The 16933-nt window shown below is 43.0% G+C and overlaps 1 protein-coding gene across 2 annotated transcripts in view; it reads right to left on the bottom strand.

Moving 5' to 3' along the window:
* The window catches only part of LOC110493157 (collagen alpha-1(VI) chain), a 41736-nt gene extending 30570 nt beyond the window's left edge, over positions 1-11166 (bottom strand). For both annotated transcript variants that reach the window (XM_090189145.1, XM_090189142.1), the window contains exons 1-4: positions 10724-11166; positions 7562-7705; positions 3403-3532; positions 599-805 (exon numbers count right to left, since the gene is read on the bottom strand). In XM_090189145.1, the coding sequence (XP_090045271.1) occupies positions 599-805; positions 3403-3532; positions 7562-7658 (434 nt within the window). In that variant the 5' untranslated portion in view covers positions 7659-7705; positions 10724-11166. The remainder of the gene's footprint in view (positions 1-598; positions 806-3402; positions 3533-7561; positions 7706-10723) is intronic.
* Between the last annotated feature and the right edge of the window lie 5767 nt (positions 11167-16933).

The following is a 16933-nucleotide window of genomic DNA, read 5'->3' as shown; positions in this document are numbered from 1 at the left end:
GATGAAACGCATGTGTTTTAAGACACTCTCTCACACACGTCACATTTGAGATGTATGCATACATGCAGACACAGACAGACAGACAGACAGACAGACAGACAGACAGACAGACAGACAGACAGACAAGACTAACTAACTAATTAACTGACTGATCGATCAATTGACTGGTACTAACTACTCAATCAACCAATCTGTCACGCCCTGATCTGTTTCACCTGTCCTTGTGATTGTCTCCACCCCTTCCAGGTGTCGCTTATTTTCCACAGTGTATTTATCCCAGTGTTTCCTGTCTCTCTGAGCCAGTTCATCTTGTATGTTTCCAAGTCAACCAGTGTGTTTCTCCCCGTGCTCCTGCTTTTGCTAGTCCTCCCGGTTTTGACCCCATGCCTGTTTTCTGGACTCCGTACCCGCCTGCCTGTCCAGTCTGCCTGCCCTGACCTCGAGCCTGCCTGCCACTCTGTACCTCCTGGACTCTGATCTGGTTTTGACCTTTTGCCTGTCCACGACCATTCTCTCTCTACCCTTTTAACTAATAAATATAAAATACTCAAACCATCTGCATCTGGGCCCTGAGCCCTTATACAATCAATGGACTCACCCTGTCATCAGCTGCCCTGTTGCTACGGAGATGGCACAGTCGGTGTGGGTTCCCTTGCCGATGTAGCGAATGTCCTGTATAGCTCTCTTTAGCTGAGCTCTTCCTTGGGCCTCCTTGGTGCTGGTCAACTCCCTCATCACCTTTACCTCATCACTGTAGTGCAGCACTCCCACACTCCACGTCAGGTTACGCTCACAGCTGTAGTATCTAGATGAGTACAGGAAGAGCTATGTCACAATGGCACACAAAGAGTGACACCAAGCAAGTTACCTTTGATCTACATGCACTACAGGGACAATTCCCCTAAATCAGCAGTATTTAATTTACTGTCTACAGATTAGAAGGCAGGGAGTTCGCTCATGGGAATGATGTATTGATTCCCAGAGGGGAGAAAGTGGTACTAAAACCTGATAGAACAAATCTATTACAAGTTTGCCGTCTTGTCAAGCCCCAAGCACATTTACACCCATCGTCCTCCTGCTATTTTCTCCAGTACCCAATCAAACCATCAAGCAGTTGCTATTCTGATGAAGTCAATGAAAGATACATAAATACTCAACCAACCGTGTCAAGAACCAGGAGCTGTCAATAACTAGGTGTTCTTTAGCTCTTTGAACTTTAGGTCAGTAGCATTTTGCATACTTCAGTAGGATCACATCACTAATGAATCACATCACAAAAAAATATATATACTATTTTGGCTGTTTTGCAAAGAAGTTGTGCTGAGTCAGACACATTAGAGGATACACCATGATCTTTGGCAAATGGCATACTTGGACTTTTATCCTTCCTTTATAAACATTGAGCTGATGATATTTTATTGTACAACAATGTCTTGAATCACAGGGCTTCTCCAAAACATGGGCCCCAATTCAATAAATGTCAGATAATGACAAAGCTCACTGTGTGCCTGCATGACTGAAAGTGTTGTTCTCTTATATGTGTATTTCTGATCACGTGAAGACGTCATTCATCAGGTCCTCTGAACTTCAGGAGGACAACTCCTTAGCTGTAAGGTGAGACTTCGTTAGATAGAGATAACATATCAACCTTCCTCTCAGTCAGGAATGCAGCTCAGTGCCCCAAAGGTAAACCCCAAACCTTTTCTGGGCGAATGATTTGGAATGGCTGCACTGAACAAACACACACAGTCACTCATTACACTTGCTGCCTGTCTGAGCTTGTTAGTGAGTAACATGCACACACACACACACACTGACGTACACACACACAGGCAATCAGTGATGAAGCGTATCGGTATGGGCCACAGAAAACACAGCTCAAATATTTTAACCGTAATAGTTGCACTGTTTCCCGAACAGTGGGATGGCAAAAGCAAATCTATTACGATTATAATAGATAAGTTGCAGCATCTGTATAAATGCCGCTGGTCTTAGCAAAAAGCCCAATGCGTTTTGTAGTTCAACAAGATGAGCTGTCTTGGCCTCCGTAGACCGCTTTCCTTCAGTCAAATGACCAAATCGCCCTCTAGTGGCCTCATGGATGGAATGTTATTCATATTTGTCATCATTTCATAATGAATAAACGTTTCTTTTTTTTACTCCCAAACTCCGGTGTTTTAATGTCAAACGATTTTGTTATATTTTTCTGTGATGTATAAAAGTGTAAGAGTGGGATGCAAACTTAAAATGTAATAAATTTGAACTCTATATCTGTCACACCCGGATCTGTTTCACCTCTCTTTGTGATTGTCTCCACCCCCCTCCAGGTGTTGCCCATCTTCCCCATTATCCCCTGTGTATTTATACCTGTGTTCTCTGTTTGTCTGTTGCCAGTTTGTCAAGTCAACCAGTGTTTTTGTTCTCAGCTCCTGCTTTTCCCAGTCTCTATTTTTCTCCCCCTCCTGGTTTTGACCCTTGGCTGTCCTGACTTTGAACCCGGCAGCCTGACCACTCTGCCTGAGCCTGCCTGCCGACCAGTACCTCTGGATTATTGACCCCTGCCTACCCTGACCCTGAGCCTGCCTGCCGTCCGGTACCGTTGCCCCAGCCCTGGTTTACTGACCCCTGCCTACCCTGACCCTGAGCCTGCCTGCCGTCCGGTACCGTTGCCCCAGCCCTGGTTTACTGACCCCTGCCTACCCTGACCCTGAGCCTGCCCTGTTGGATTATTAAACCATTGTTAATTTGACGTGTCTGCACCTGGGTCTTACCTTACCTGCATCATATTAACGCAACCCTGAGCACCATGTAAGGAGAGAAGCTGTTCTCATACACTACCTCTCAGCCCCGATTCATCACTGTAGAACCACAGTTCACACAGAGGTCAACACACAACCGTGTTTATAAGACTGCATGTAGTGAGGCAGACCTCCTGAGATGATCATCAACAACACATTGTCAGGAGAACACTACTGCCCAGAGCAGCTATCAATGGTCATTCTGCATGTCGCTTATCAAGGTGGGTCTGAGTGTGTGGTAAATAATACTGGTACAATATGACTGTTTTTTTTAATAATGATCACAGAGGGGAGTTTAAGAAATGAAACAGGAGGTATGGCGATGGAGGCCTCTGTAGGAGGATTGATATTGTTTGGTCTGCGCTAGTCTGTGGGGTGAATAAGCGGGCAGGCGCGAGTTTCCCAGAAGCCTTGTCGCTAACATGACACTTGATTTCTCTTGGCAAGCTCGCCATAATCATTACTACGTAGCATTAATTACCGTTTAGTTGCCAAATGTCATGAATTGAAGTAAGGGACCTGAAAGCACCCATTGTTAACCACATCATTTCTTAATGAATACCAGTCATGTAGCTGAAACTGTCAGTATGGAGGTGATACACACCTAGTATTGAGCTGGTCCACAAAGTCCAGGGCAAACTGCTTGATCTGATCAACAAAGGAGCCGTAGGGCTTGGCCCTCAGTGCCACACTCTCTGAGGTGTCCAGAACAATGTACACGTCCGCTGGGCAGTCTGGGGAAACAAGAAGGGGAGGATAATGTTAGATTTGACATGGCATAAAATAAATGTACAAAATATTTTTACAAATTGTGATACTGTGTTCAATATAGTTTAAAAAAAATGTTTATTCTGGATACTGAAACAGGCTTATTTTTTATTAAACTGACTGTTCTGGTTAAATTCAACTTCAAGACAGTTTTCAACACATATGATGAAAACGTACTCTGTTTTAGTCATTTACAAAAAGAAAGGAACTATGAAAAAAATCCATGAACAGACATTATGTGGAATTCCCACTGGTGAGCTCAATTCCCAAGAATTTCTGAAGAACTGCTTCTTTATAGCCAACTCAGCCAAGGATCATTTTCAAATGGGATGACATCTCCTTACAGAATATTTGATAGAAAATGATTCAAATAAAAGTGAAAGTCCCCCAGTAAAATATTACTTAAGTAAAAGTCTAAAAGTATCTGGTTTTAAATGTACTTAAGTACAGTGGTGGAAAACCTACTCATTGTCATACTAAAGTAAAATTACAAAGTAAATTATATACATCAAATTACTTATACTAAGCAAACCAGACGGCACAACTGTATTTTTTTAAATGTACGGCTATTCAGGGGCACACTCCAACACTCAGACATAAATGACAAAGGCAGTATTTGTGTTAAGTGAGTCCACCAGATCAGAGGCCGTAGGGATGACAACACATTATATTGATACAGTATGTGCGTGAATTGGATATTGCTGTCCTGGCTGAGCATTTTTTTTGTTCTCCGTTATTTTACCAGGTAAGTTGACTGAGAACACATTCTCATTTGCAGAAACGACTTGGGGAATAGTTACAGGGGAGAGGAAGGGGATGAATGAGCCAATTGTAAACTGGGGATTATTAGGTGACCGCGATGGTTTGAGGGCCAGATTGGGAATGCAGGACACCGGGGTTAACACTCCTACTCTTACAATAAGTGCCATGGGATCTTTAATGACCTCAGAGAGTCAGGACACCGGGGTTAACACTCCTACTCTTACAATAAGTGCCATGGGATCTTTAATGACCTCAGAGAGTCAGGACACCGGGGTTAAAACCCCTACTCTTACAATAAGTGCCATGGGATCTTTAATGACCTCAGAGAGTCAGGACACCGGGGTTAACACCCCTACTCTTACAATAAGTGCCATGGGATCTTTAATGACCTCAGAGAGTCAGGACACCGGGGTTAAGACCCCTACTCTTACAATAAGTGCCATGGGATCCTTAATGACTGCAGAGAGTCAGGACACCGGGGTTAACACCCCTATTCTTACAATAAGTGCCATGGGATCTTTAATGACCGCAGAGAGTCAGGACACCGGGGTTAACACCCCTACTCTTACAATAAGTGCCATGGGTTCTTTAATGACCGCAGAGAGTCAGGACACCGGGGTTAACACCCCTACTCTTACAATAAGTGCCATGGGATCTTTAATGACTGCAGAGAGTTAGGACACCAGTTTAACGTCCCATCCAAAAGATGGCACCCAATCACTGGCATTGGGATATTCTTTAGACCAGAGGAAAGAGTGCTCCCTACTGGCCCTCCAACAACACTTACAGGTAGCATCTGGTCTCCCATCCAGGGAATGACCAGGACCAACCCTGCTTAGCTTCAGAAGCAAGCCAGCAGTGGTATGCAGGGTAGTATGCTACAGTCAGCATTTGAAATGTAATAAGTAACAAATGAAATAAGTACATTTGGGTGTCAGGGATAATTATTGGGAGTAGAATTTACATATTTTCTTTAGGAATGTAGTAGAGTAAAAGTAAAACTAGTCAACAAAAAATATATAGATACTGAAGAAAAAAAAGACTTAAGTAGGACTTTAAAGTATTTTTTACATAATTACTTGACACCACTGGTCGTTGCTATAACAACTAGCATAGAATGCTTTCTGAACACAAATCCAATTTGGTCACAGCGTTTGGAGAGTCAGTTTTCCAGAATGGATTTGAAAAGAAATTTGAGCATTAAGGCCTGCAGTGTGAACAAAGCTTTAGCCCTATACAGACACATAGAGAAATGGCTGGTTCAATCCAAAGATCTTAGATCAAAGGTCTTATTACACAGGTACTCCATATATCAACATGTTGTAGTAGAGAGATTACATGCAACCTCCTAACAACTGCTCAGAGGATATTGACTGACAACAAGATTTACTGACCTCCCTCTGTTTTCTATTACAGGGGTTGAGCACATTTGGGTTTGGTTAATCAATTTGGCCACTTTCCCAAATCATATACTGTATCATCTCCAGCACGAAACAACTGTCTATTCAGAAAGTACTCAGACCCCTTGAATTTGTTACGTTACAGCCTTATTCTAAAATGTATTAAATTATTTTTTTCCCTCAACAATCTACACACAGTACAAAGTGAAAACAGTTTTTTGACAATTTTGCAAATGTATAAAAGATAAAAAAAACTGAAATACCTTATTTACATACGTATTCAGACCCTTTACTATGAGACTTGCAAAAATGGGGAGAAAGGCCTTGGTCAGGGAGGTGACAATGAACCTGATGGTCAATCTGAAAGAGCTCCAGATTTCCTCAGTGGAGATGGGAGAACCTTCCAGAAGGACAACCAACTCTGTAGCACTCCACCAATTAGGCCTTTATGGTAGAGTGGCCAGACAGCCCACTTGGAGTTTGCCAAAAGGAACCTAAAGACTCTCAGACCATGAGAAACAAGATTCTCTGGTCTAATGAATCCAAGATTGAACTCTTTGGCCTGAATACCAAGCGTCACGTCTGGAGGAAACCCGGCACCATCCCTACGGTGAAGCATGGTGGTGGCAGCATCATGCTGTGGGGATGTTTTTCAGCGGCAGGGACTGTGAGACCAGTCAGGATTGAGGGAAAGATGAACGGAGCAAAGTACAGAGACCTCCTTGGTGAAAACCTGCTCCAGAGTGCTCAGGGCCACAGACTGGGGCGAAGGTTCACCTTCCAACATGACAGTGACCCTAAGCACACAGCCAAGACAATGCAAAAGTGGCGTCGGGACAAGTCTGTGAATGTCCTTGAGTGGTCCAGCCAGAGCCCGGACTTGAACCCGATCGACATCACTGGAGAGTCCTGAAAATAGCTGTGCAGCAACACTCCCCATCCAACCTGACAGAGCTTGAGAAGATCTGCAGAGAACAATGAGAGAAACTCCCCAAATACCGGTGTGCCAAGCTTGTAGTGTCATACCCAAGAAGACTTGAGGCTGTAATCGCTGCCAAAGGTGCTTCAACAAAGTACTGAGTAAAGGGTCTGAATACTCATGTAAATGTGATATTTCCGTTTTTTTTATTTGCAAACATTTCTAAAAACCTGTTTTTGCTTTGTCATTATGGGCTATTGTGTGTGGATTGGTGAGTTAAAAAATGATTTAATAGATTTTAGTATAAGGCTGTAACGTAACAAAATTGAGAAAAAATAAAGGGGTCTGAATACTTTCCGAATGCACTGTATGTGAAAATTGCGCATTTATATGATCTGTGGTTAACAAGATAAGAGGAAAGAAATCCAAAGAAGTGCTTCTCTGACATCACAGGAAGGATACTTTTATTTTTTTTACGGTGATTATCAAAACCTTCAACGAGTTTCTAGCCAGATGGAGGATATTTTTCTTGATCCCCACGTCACCGACAATCTCATAGTGTTCTAAAATCACTGTTTTTAAAATGTTTAAACTTTCAATGATGTCATCAGGTAGGTTTTTTTATTATACAAAAAGTAGACATGTTGTTTTCACGTGTTGACTATGTGTTGACTATGGTACGGTGCTGGAGATGATGAAAATGAGGTTGAAATGTGATGGAGTTGCCCTTTAAAGTGCATCTAAATTAATATGTACTACCATTTCACTGGGCAACATTAAGGATTATTGTGTTTAATGCTTTGCTTTGGCAAATGTTCAACAGATATTAAGCATTGGCATAACATCTTGCTAAGTAAAAAAAGAGTGGGCAGGAGAGCAAGGCTACTCAGCTACAGCTTGGCTTGATAGCCTACCATAGAGGTCTCCTCTGTTCCTCCCATTGAGAGAGCAGGCACCGTGGACTAGCGACACCAACGAGAGAAGTAGAATAGCACCGGTCAGCTTCATCATGGTAGAGGCCCTCTGGAGACGCAGGGGAGAAGGGACTTCAGGAGAACCTAGAGGCCAAAGAAAAATATCCACTAAAAAGAGAATGTTTAAACACATCCAGCTTGAGTGGTCAAAGCCTGAAACCGCTCTTCACACCCAGCCTCCATACATCCTGTTGTAGGTCTTTATAATCATCATCCAAATATAAATGCATCAGAAATTTCCTCAGTCAACATCGGTATCTACTACCTACCTTCAACAAGTCAACATCGGTATCTACTACCTACCTTCAACAAGTCAACATCGGTATCTACTACCTATCTTCAACAAGTCAACATCGGTATCTACTACCTACCTTCAACAAGTCAACATCGGTATCTACTACCTACCTTCAACAAGTCAACATCGGTATCTACTACCTACCTTCAACAAGTCAACATCGGTATCTACTACCTACCTTCAACAAGTCAACATCGGTATCTACTACCTACCTTCAACAAGTCAACATCGGTATCTACTACCTACCTTCAACAAGTCAACATCGGTATCTACTACCTATCTTCAACAAGTCAACATCGGTATCTACTACCTACCTTCAACAAGTCAACATCGGTATCTACTACCTACCTTCAACAAGTCAACATCGGTATCTACTACCTACCTTCAACAAGTCAACATCGGTATCTACTACCTACCTTCAACAAGACAACATCGGTATCTACTACCTATCTTCAACAAGTCAACATCGGTATCTACTACCTACCTTCAACAAGTCAACATCGGTATCTACTACCTACCTTCAACAAGTCAACATCGGTATCTACTACCTAACTTCAACAAGACAACATCGGTATCTACTACCTATCTTCAACAAGTCAACATCGGTATCTACTACCTACCTTCAACAAGTCAACATCGGTATCTACTACCTACCTTCAACAAGTCAACATCGGTATCTACTACCTACCTTCAACAAGTCAACATCGGTATCTACTACCTACCTTCAACAAGTCAACATCGGTATCTACTACCTACCTTCAACAAGTCAACATCGGTATCTACTACCTACCTTCAACAAGTCAACATCGGTATCTACTACCTACCTTCAACAAGTCAACATCGGTATCTACTACCTACCTTCAACAAGTCAACATCGGTATCTACTACCTACCTTCAACAAGTCAACATCGGTATATACTACCTACCTTCAACAAGTCAACATCGGTATCTACTACCTACCTTCAACAAGTCAACATCGGTATCTACTACCTACCTTCAACAAGTCAACATCGGTATCTACTACCTACCTTCAACAAGTCAACATCGGTATCTACTACCTACCTTCAACAAGTCAACATCGGTATCTACTACCTACCTTCAACAAGTCAACATCGGTATCTACTACCTACCTTCAACAAGTCAACATCGGTATCTACTACCTACCTTCAACAAGTCAACATCGGTATCTACTACCTACCTTCAACAAGTCAACATCGGTATCTACTACCTACCTTCAACAAGTCAACATCGGTATCTACTACCTACCTTCAACAAGTCAACATCGGTATCTACTACCTACCTTCAACAAGTCAACATCGGTATCTACTACCTACCTTCAACAAGTCAACATCGGTATCTACTACCTACCTTCAACAAGTCAACATCGGTATCTACTACCTACCTTCAACAAGTCAACATCGGTATCTACTACCTACCTTCAACAAGTCAACATCGGTATCTACTACCTACCTTCAACAAGTCAACATCGGTATCTACTACCTACCTTCAACAAGTCAACATCGGTATCTACTACCTAACTTCAACAAGACAACATCGGTATCTACTACCTATCTTCAACAAGTCAACATCGGTATCTACTACCTACCTTCAACAAGTCAACATCGGTATCTACTACCTACCTTCAACAAGTCAACATCGGTATCTACTACCTACCTTCAACAAGTCAACATCGGTATCTACTACCTACCTTCAACAAGTCAACATCGGTATCTACTACCTACCTTCAACAAGTCAACATCGGTATCTACTACCTACCTTCAACAAGTCAACATCGGTATCTACTACCTACCTTCAACAAGTCAACATCGGTATCTACTACCTACCTTCAACAAGTCAACATCGGTATCTACTACCTACCTTCAACAAGTCAACATCGGTATCTACTACCTACCTTCAACAAGTCAACATCGGTATCTACTACCACCTTCAACAAGTCAACATCGGTATCTACTACCTACCTTCAACAAGTCAACATCGGTATCTACTACCTACCTTCAACAAGTCAACATCGGTATCTACTACCTACCTTCAACAAGTCAACATCGGTATCTACTACGTACCTTCAACAAGTCAACATCGGTATCTACTACCTACCTTCAACAAGTCAACATCGGTATCTACTACCTACCTTCAACAAGTCAACATCGGTATCTACTACCTATCTTCAACAAGTCAACATCGGTATCTACTACCTACCTTCAACAAGTCAACATCGGTATCTACTACCTACCTTCAACAAGTCAACATCGGTATCTACTACCTACCTTCAACAAGTCAACATCGGTATCTACTACCTACCTTCAACAAGTCAACATCGGTATCTACTACCTATCTTCAACAAGTCAACATCGGTATCTACTACCTACCTTCAACAAGTCAACATCGGTATCTACTACCTACCTTCAACAAGTCAACATCGGTATCTACTACGTACCTTCAACAAGTCAACATCGGTATCTACTACCTATCTTCAACAAGTCAACATCGGTATCTACTACCTACCTTCAACAAGTCAACAAGAGTAAATGCTTTTCAAAAATAAAGTACAGTGTTTAAAAAAACATGTATTGACAAATGATTTTCCAATACTGGTATTTCCAAATGCTTTAACTTCAGATCCCATTGAATCCACACTTGACAACAGAGAGGTTTCCTTACCATTCTAAAGACAAGTGGCATGGTTCTAAACTGACAAATGGATTTGTTCCAAACTCTTCTAAAGTGACCAGTGGTAGGTTCTAAGCACTTTAGAATACCTATGTGTTTAATAAAGTGGCATTTCTTACCTTTCTCTTTTTTGCATATGTGTTAAAATGTGAATATCCCACAGGTTTGTGTTGTCCAGGTGTGTTTGCTGCTCTCTCTGCTAGCAGTCTGTGCAACAGGAGAGGGTGGGGCTCACCTGCAAAGTGTCCTCCCATCTCATACAGTTTACACCCCACACAATCCTTACTGCTACCTTACAGCAGCTTCTACTGAGGCCGATAGAGTAAATTACAGGGGATTTAATAAAGTAGGCTGCAAAAATACATAGCACACAGTGCAATCTTTGCTGTTTTCTAAACTAATTTTGGATGAAGTATCGATGTGTGTGGCCTAAAAATATTGCCAGTAGTGAAGATTCAAGGCCCTCTGAAGGTTCCATGTCCTCTTAGAGAAGTTTCTACAGGATGCACTTCCTCACATTATAACAGTTTCACAGTCTTCACCTCAGAATGACATGGAGGTCTGACTCAGTCAACTGAACAAGACTGTGCGAAGAATGAGAACACAGTTCTTGGCTAAAGTTGTTCGATTCAAGTGTCTGCAAAGTCCAATCTAAACAATGTAATGGATCTCAAATAGCATTTGGCTCTCCCCAGATCAGACCTGAAGGAGTCATTTCATTGCCATAAACTTGGCCTTAAGAATAAGTTCACATGCAGATAAGTACCTGCAGCATGCAATTCAAATCTGATATGGACTGGTCTTTGTCTCAGCTGGGCCTGTTTTGCCCTCAGGCTAACATAATGGAAGTCAGGAACTGCGAAGGCCAAACATGCAATTACATGCAACCTGGCTGCCTGGCTGCCACCACTGACAGACCATCGTGCTCCTAAGTATGGATGGAAATGTTCAGCATGGTAGACAGGGGCAAAGATTTCCACAATCACTCAAAGTAAATTGTACACTGGTTTTCTTGTTCAACATTTATTTGATCAATAGATGATTGTTTCTCCTAACTTGGTATAGGCTCTGAGATGAAATAGGATATGAAGTCACTCTCCTATCTCATAGCAATAGGCTACTATAATATATAATACTATATATTTTAAATAGGCTACTGGTCTATTTACTTTCGATGCTTATTGAATGAGAGACAGATCAATGGTAGCTTAACATTTGTTGTGTAGCGGTAATAAACCAGTCATGTAAGACAATAAGAGACATGTCCAAAGGGAGTGACATATATAGGGAAGGAACCAAAGGGAGTGACATATATAGGGAAGGAACCAAAGGGAGTGACATGTATAGGGAAGGAACCAAAGGGAGTGACATATATAGGGAAGGACCCGAAGGGAGTGACATATATAGGGAAGGACCCGAAGGGAGTGACATATATAGGGGAGGAAATATGATATGATCAGGCTATGATTTAGGCCTATATACTGTGATAGAAGTCAAATAAATATTATACGACATACTATGTGAGATAGTAGACGACAATTTGTGCATAACCATGGTCTGAGCTGATTGTGGAAAAATGCACACTTTCCAACTGACAAATATATAATCTACCAAGATTTAAAAATAACTGAAATTTGCACAAGATGGAAGTAATGTTGGAACAGCACTAACAAAATTACAGTTAACTAAAATGTACAGTTAATCCAGTATAAACTAATGTATATAATTTAATACACAAGAGACAACATTCACAAATTCTACAGCACAAGGCAGAGTAATGTATTAAATGTAAAACTAACAATTACTCAGTAATCCATGCATTCTGGGAATGCTATAAAATCCCAAAGTTATGGGCGGAGTTAGGAAGTTGGCTGTCAGAAGTATTACAATGTAAATCTACTTTTAATCCTCCTGTCTTAATATTTCAAGACATGGCACATGAGCGTGGAGATACAACATAGATTGGACAAAATTTTACTTGTCAATAATCTTGAAAAAAAACCATATACTTAAAAACTGGAAATCAACCAATCTTCCAGCAGTAACACAATGGAAAGGTCGTTATTATCTAAATGTTGAAAGCGCGTGGGCGGTGACGGAGAGAAACAAAATGGTGCCGTTTGAAGTAATGTGGCGGAGAGTGACACAGACGCTGGAGATGGGGGTGTGAGCAGGTGGGTCTGGGCAGGGGTGATTTAGTCAATGTTACTGTCTGTATGTTCTAGTTTGTATTTGGATGTTTTATACTGTAAAAAAAGAAATTGTTCAAAAAATGTAAGAAAATCACAGTACCATCAAGTTCCAAATGGATAAATACCAATCTTTGAGGAAAACAGGCGCACACAAGGTTTAGTGTTTTTTGTTTGTACGCACCTGATAAATGATGGGAAAGTGTCTATGCATAAGCACGACTTCTAGTGGTTAAAGGATTGTATTGCAAGCAAAGATGAAAACATCTTTAGAGGGTTGAAGTTGAGGAATTTTTCGATACGAAGAGCATGGCTACAGTGTGTCGCTGTCAAAATGAGGGTTACTTCAAGAGAGGTGTATTTAGATGCCCTTAAACTTCTGTACACACGTCATGCCATCAGAACGTACTGTACTGTCTCTGAGGCTGCTGTGAGGGTCTGTCTCTGAGGATGCTGTGAAAGGCTGGCTGTCTCTGAGGATGGTTTGAGAGGCTGGCTGTCTCTGAGGATGCTGTAAGGGCTGTCTCTGAGGATGCTGTGAGGGTCTGTCTGTCACGCACAGAATGAGCAGTATGGCTGGTGGCATTGTCATGCTGGAGGGTCGTGTCAGGATGAGCCTGCAGGAAGGGTACCACATGAGGGAGGAGGATGTCAGTTCCCAACTCCTCCGTACTCCTAGTTCCCGTGGCTATGCTCGCACATGTATATATATATTTTGGTATAGGAGTACTGAGGAGTAGGAGTACTGAGGAGTTGGGAACTGCTGGGCTAGGCACCCCTAGCCCAGCTATATATACACTGCTTAAAAAAATAAAGGGAACACTTAAACAACACAATGTAACTCCAAGTCAATCACACTTCTGTGAAATCAAACTGTCCACTTAGGAAGCAACACTGATTGACAATACATTTCACATGCTGTTGTGCAAATGGAATAGACAACAGGTGGAAATTATTGGCAATTAGCAAGACACCCCCAATAAAGGAGTAGTTCTGCAGGTAGTGACCACAGACCACTTCTCAGTTCCTATGCTTCCTGGCTGATGTTTTGGTCACTTTTGCATGCTGGCGGTGCTTTCACTCTAGTGGTAGCATGAGACGGAGTCTACAACCCACACAAGTGGCTCAGGTAGTGCAGCTCATCCAGGATGGCACATCAATGCGAGCTGAGGCAAGAAGGTTTGCTGTGTCTGTCAGCGTAGTGTCCAGAGCATGGAGGCGCTACCAGGAGACAGGCCAGTACATCAGGAGACGTGGAGGAGGCCGTAGGAGGGCAACAACCCAGCAGCAGGACCGCTACCTCTGCCTTTGTGCAAGGAGGAGCAGGAGGAGCACTGCCAGAGCCCTGCAAAATGACCTCCAGCAGGCCACAAATGTGCATGTGTCTGCTCAAACGGTCAAAAACAGACTCCATGAGGGTGGTATGAGTGCCCGACGTCCACAGGTGGGGGTTGTGCTTACAACCCAACACCGTGCAGGACGTTTGACATTTGCCAGAGAACACCAAGATTGGCAAATTCGCCACTGGCGCCCTGTGCTCTTCACAGATGAAAGCAGGTTCACACTGAGCACATTTGACAGACGTGACAGTCTGGAGACGCCGTGGAGAACGTTCTGCTGCCTGCAACATCCTCCAGCATGACCGGTTTGGCGGTGGGTCAGTCATGGTGTGGGGGGCCGCACAGCCCTCCGTGTGCTCGCCAGAGGTAGCCTGACTGCCATTAGGTACCGAGATGAGATCCTCAGACCCCTTGTGAGACCATATGCTGGTGCGGTTGGCCCTGGGTTCCTCCTAATGCAAGACAATGCTAGATCTCATGTGGCGTGGAGTGTGTCAGCAGTTCCTGCAAGAGGAAGGCATTGATGCTATGGACTGGCCCGCCCGTTCCCCAGACCTGAATCCAATTGAGCACATCTGGGACATCATGTCTCGCTCCATCCACCAACAGTTGCACCACAGACTGTCCAGGAGTTGACGGATGCTTTAGTCCAGGTCTGGGAGGAGATCCCTCAGGAGACTATCCGCCACCTCATCAGGAGCATGCCCAGGCGTTATAGGGAGGTCATACAGGCACGTGGAGGCCACACACACTACTGAGCCTCATTTTGACTTGTTTTAAGGACATTACATCAAAGTTGGATCAGCCTGTAGTGTGGTTTTCCACTTTAATTTTGAGTGTGACTCCAAATCCAGACCTCCATGGGTTGATAAATTTGATTTCCCAACTCCTCAGTACTCCTACTTCCCGTGGCTATGCTCGCACATGTCTGAACAAACTAAGAAAAGCCCACCGCAAAGTATTCATCAGCCCATTATCCTGTCACATCTATGACATCTAAACATGAGTTGCCAAATACAAGTACACTGGTAGTACATTTTTTATGTTGAGAAATAAGTCCTGTCATGTTTATTAAAAAAGATGCAGGGTTGAGCTCAATTCCTAACTCACTCAGCTATTACATTCAGGGAGTGTAGACCAAAAAGCAATGATCTGGAAACGAATGTATTTCTTTGTTCAGGAGGCAGAGTGGCGTGGGAGGCAATTCATTGAATATAAAAAATAGTTATGTAAAAAGGGTTGTGTTTGCTGCAGTTCTGTGGTGAGTTTTATAGCATGCTAAATGAGGCCATAAATGTAACTAGTTGTATCCCAGCAGTTCCCAACTCCAGTCCTCGAGTACCCCCACAGCACACGTGTTGTAGCCCAGACAAACATACCTGATTCAACTCATTGAGGGCCTGATGATTAGTTGACAAGTTGAAGTGTGCTTGTCCGGGGCTACAATAAAACTGTGTACTGTTGGGGATACTGGAGGACCGGAGCTGGGAACCACTACTATATGCCAGTGTGGGGTTAGCATGGTAACTGGACTGAGTTTAAACCTTGACAGGTGTTGCCCGAGGATAAATGTCTGCTGAGTGAAAAAGGTTTCAGAGTCAGACCTCTTGGCATCACAACTTTTTTTTATTTAACTAAGCAAGTCAGTTAAGAACAAATTCTTATTTACAATGACGGCCTACACCGGCCAAACCCAGATGATGCTGAGCCAATTGTGCGCTGCCCTATGGGACTCCCAATCACAGCCAGTTTTAATACAGCCTGGATTTGAACCAGGGTGTTTGTAGTGATGCCTCAAGCACTGAGATGCAGTGCCTTAGACTACTGCACCACTCGGGAGCCCCAACTTCTTCTGCACTGGTGTCAGAAATGGGATGGAGTTCACTGAAGGTGTGTTTTCGAGTGGGGTGTCCTAGAGCAGAGAGGTGCAGTTATATTTCACCTATCCTGCTAGGTCTGGAAAGGTAACAGCAAAATGATCAAAGGTGTTAGTAATTGTCACTGAAAGTTACAGAAAAGCAAGACAAGGTTGTGAGGTTTGGCAAGGTTGTTGTAAGGTACTGGGTGTCGTGAGTGTGAAGTCAGGCGCGGGAAAACAGAGAGTTCAATATAGTGCTCTTTTAATGCGCACACGGTGAACCACGGCCACCCCACTAAACACTTGGTGCTCAAAACAAAATGCCCCAGACACGGTGAAACACGGCCACCCCACTAAACACTGGGTGCTCAAAACAAAATGCCCCAGACACGGGGACCGATAACATAAACCAACACGTTCGTCTGTATCAAACACCAGGGTTACAATAATCAATCCCGCACAAAGAAACGGGTGGGCCGGCTGACTAATAAAGCCCAACTAATTACAACAAACTCAAAACAGGCGTAATCAATAAACACATAAGGAGGGGTAGAAGAGAATCAGTGGCAGCTAGTAGGCCGGTCGGGAAGGGGAGCCATCTTCGGTCTGAGTCGTGACAGTTGTGAGGTTTGTAAATCTCATTATACGTTGAAGAGCATATAGCACTTGGAGGCACATTCCGGCTCCTCTTGCAAAACACAATCGTAGAAAACAAACGGTCCTCAATCAGCCGTTTGAATTTCCCCAGAGGCACCAATTCATCCAAATTGAGAGAGCCTTACATAACCGATAAAGACCAACAACACTAGGCCTATATTGTAAAGGCTAATGTTATAACACCAATATGTAATGGTGTTAGTCTCCTGGTACAAATAACCACTCCTGTTACATCACTTTACCATTTCTACCTGCTTCAGAATTTCCTTAGAATTCCTTCCCTTC

Source organism: Oncorhynchus mykiss, chromosome 2, assembly GCF_057628025.1.
Source record: "Oncorhynchus mykiss isolate SJ-2025 chromosome 2, ASM5762802v1, whole genome shotgun sequence".
NCBI classification, from domain to species: domain Eukaryota; kingdom Metazoa; phylum Chordata; class Actinopteri; order Salmoniformes; family Salmonidae; genus Oncorhynchus; species Oncorhynchus mykiss.
The sequence above is the reverse complement of the archived record's forward strand: the minus strand, read 5'-3'. Positions and strand labels throughout refer to the sequence as shown.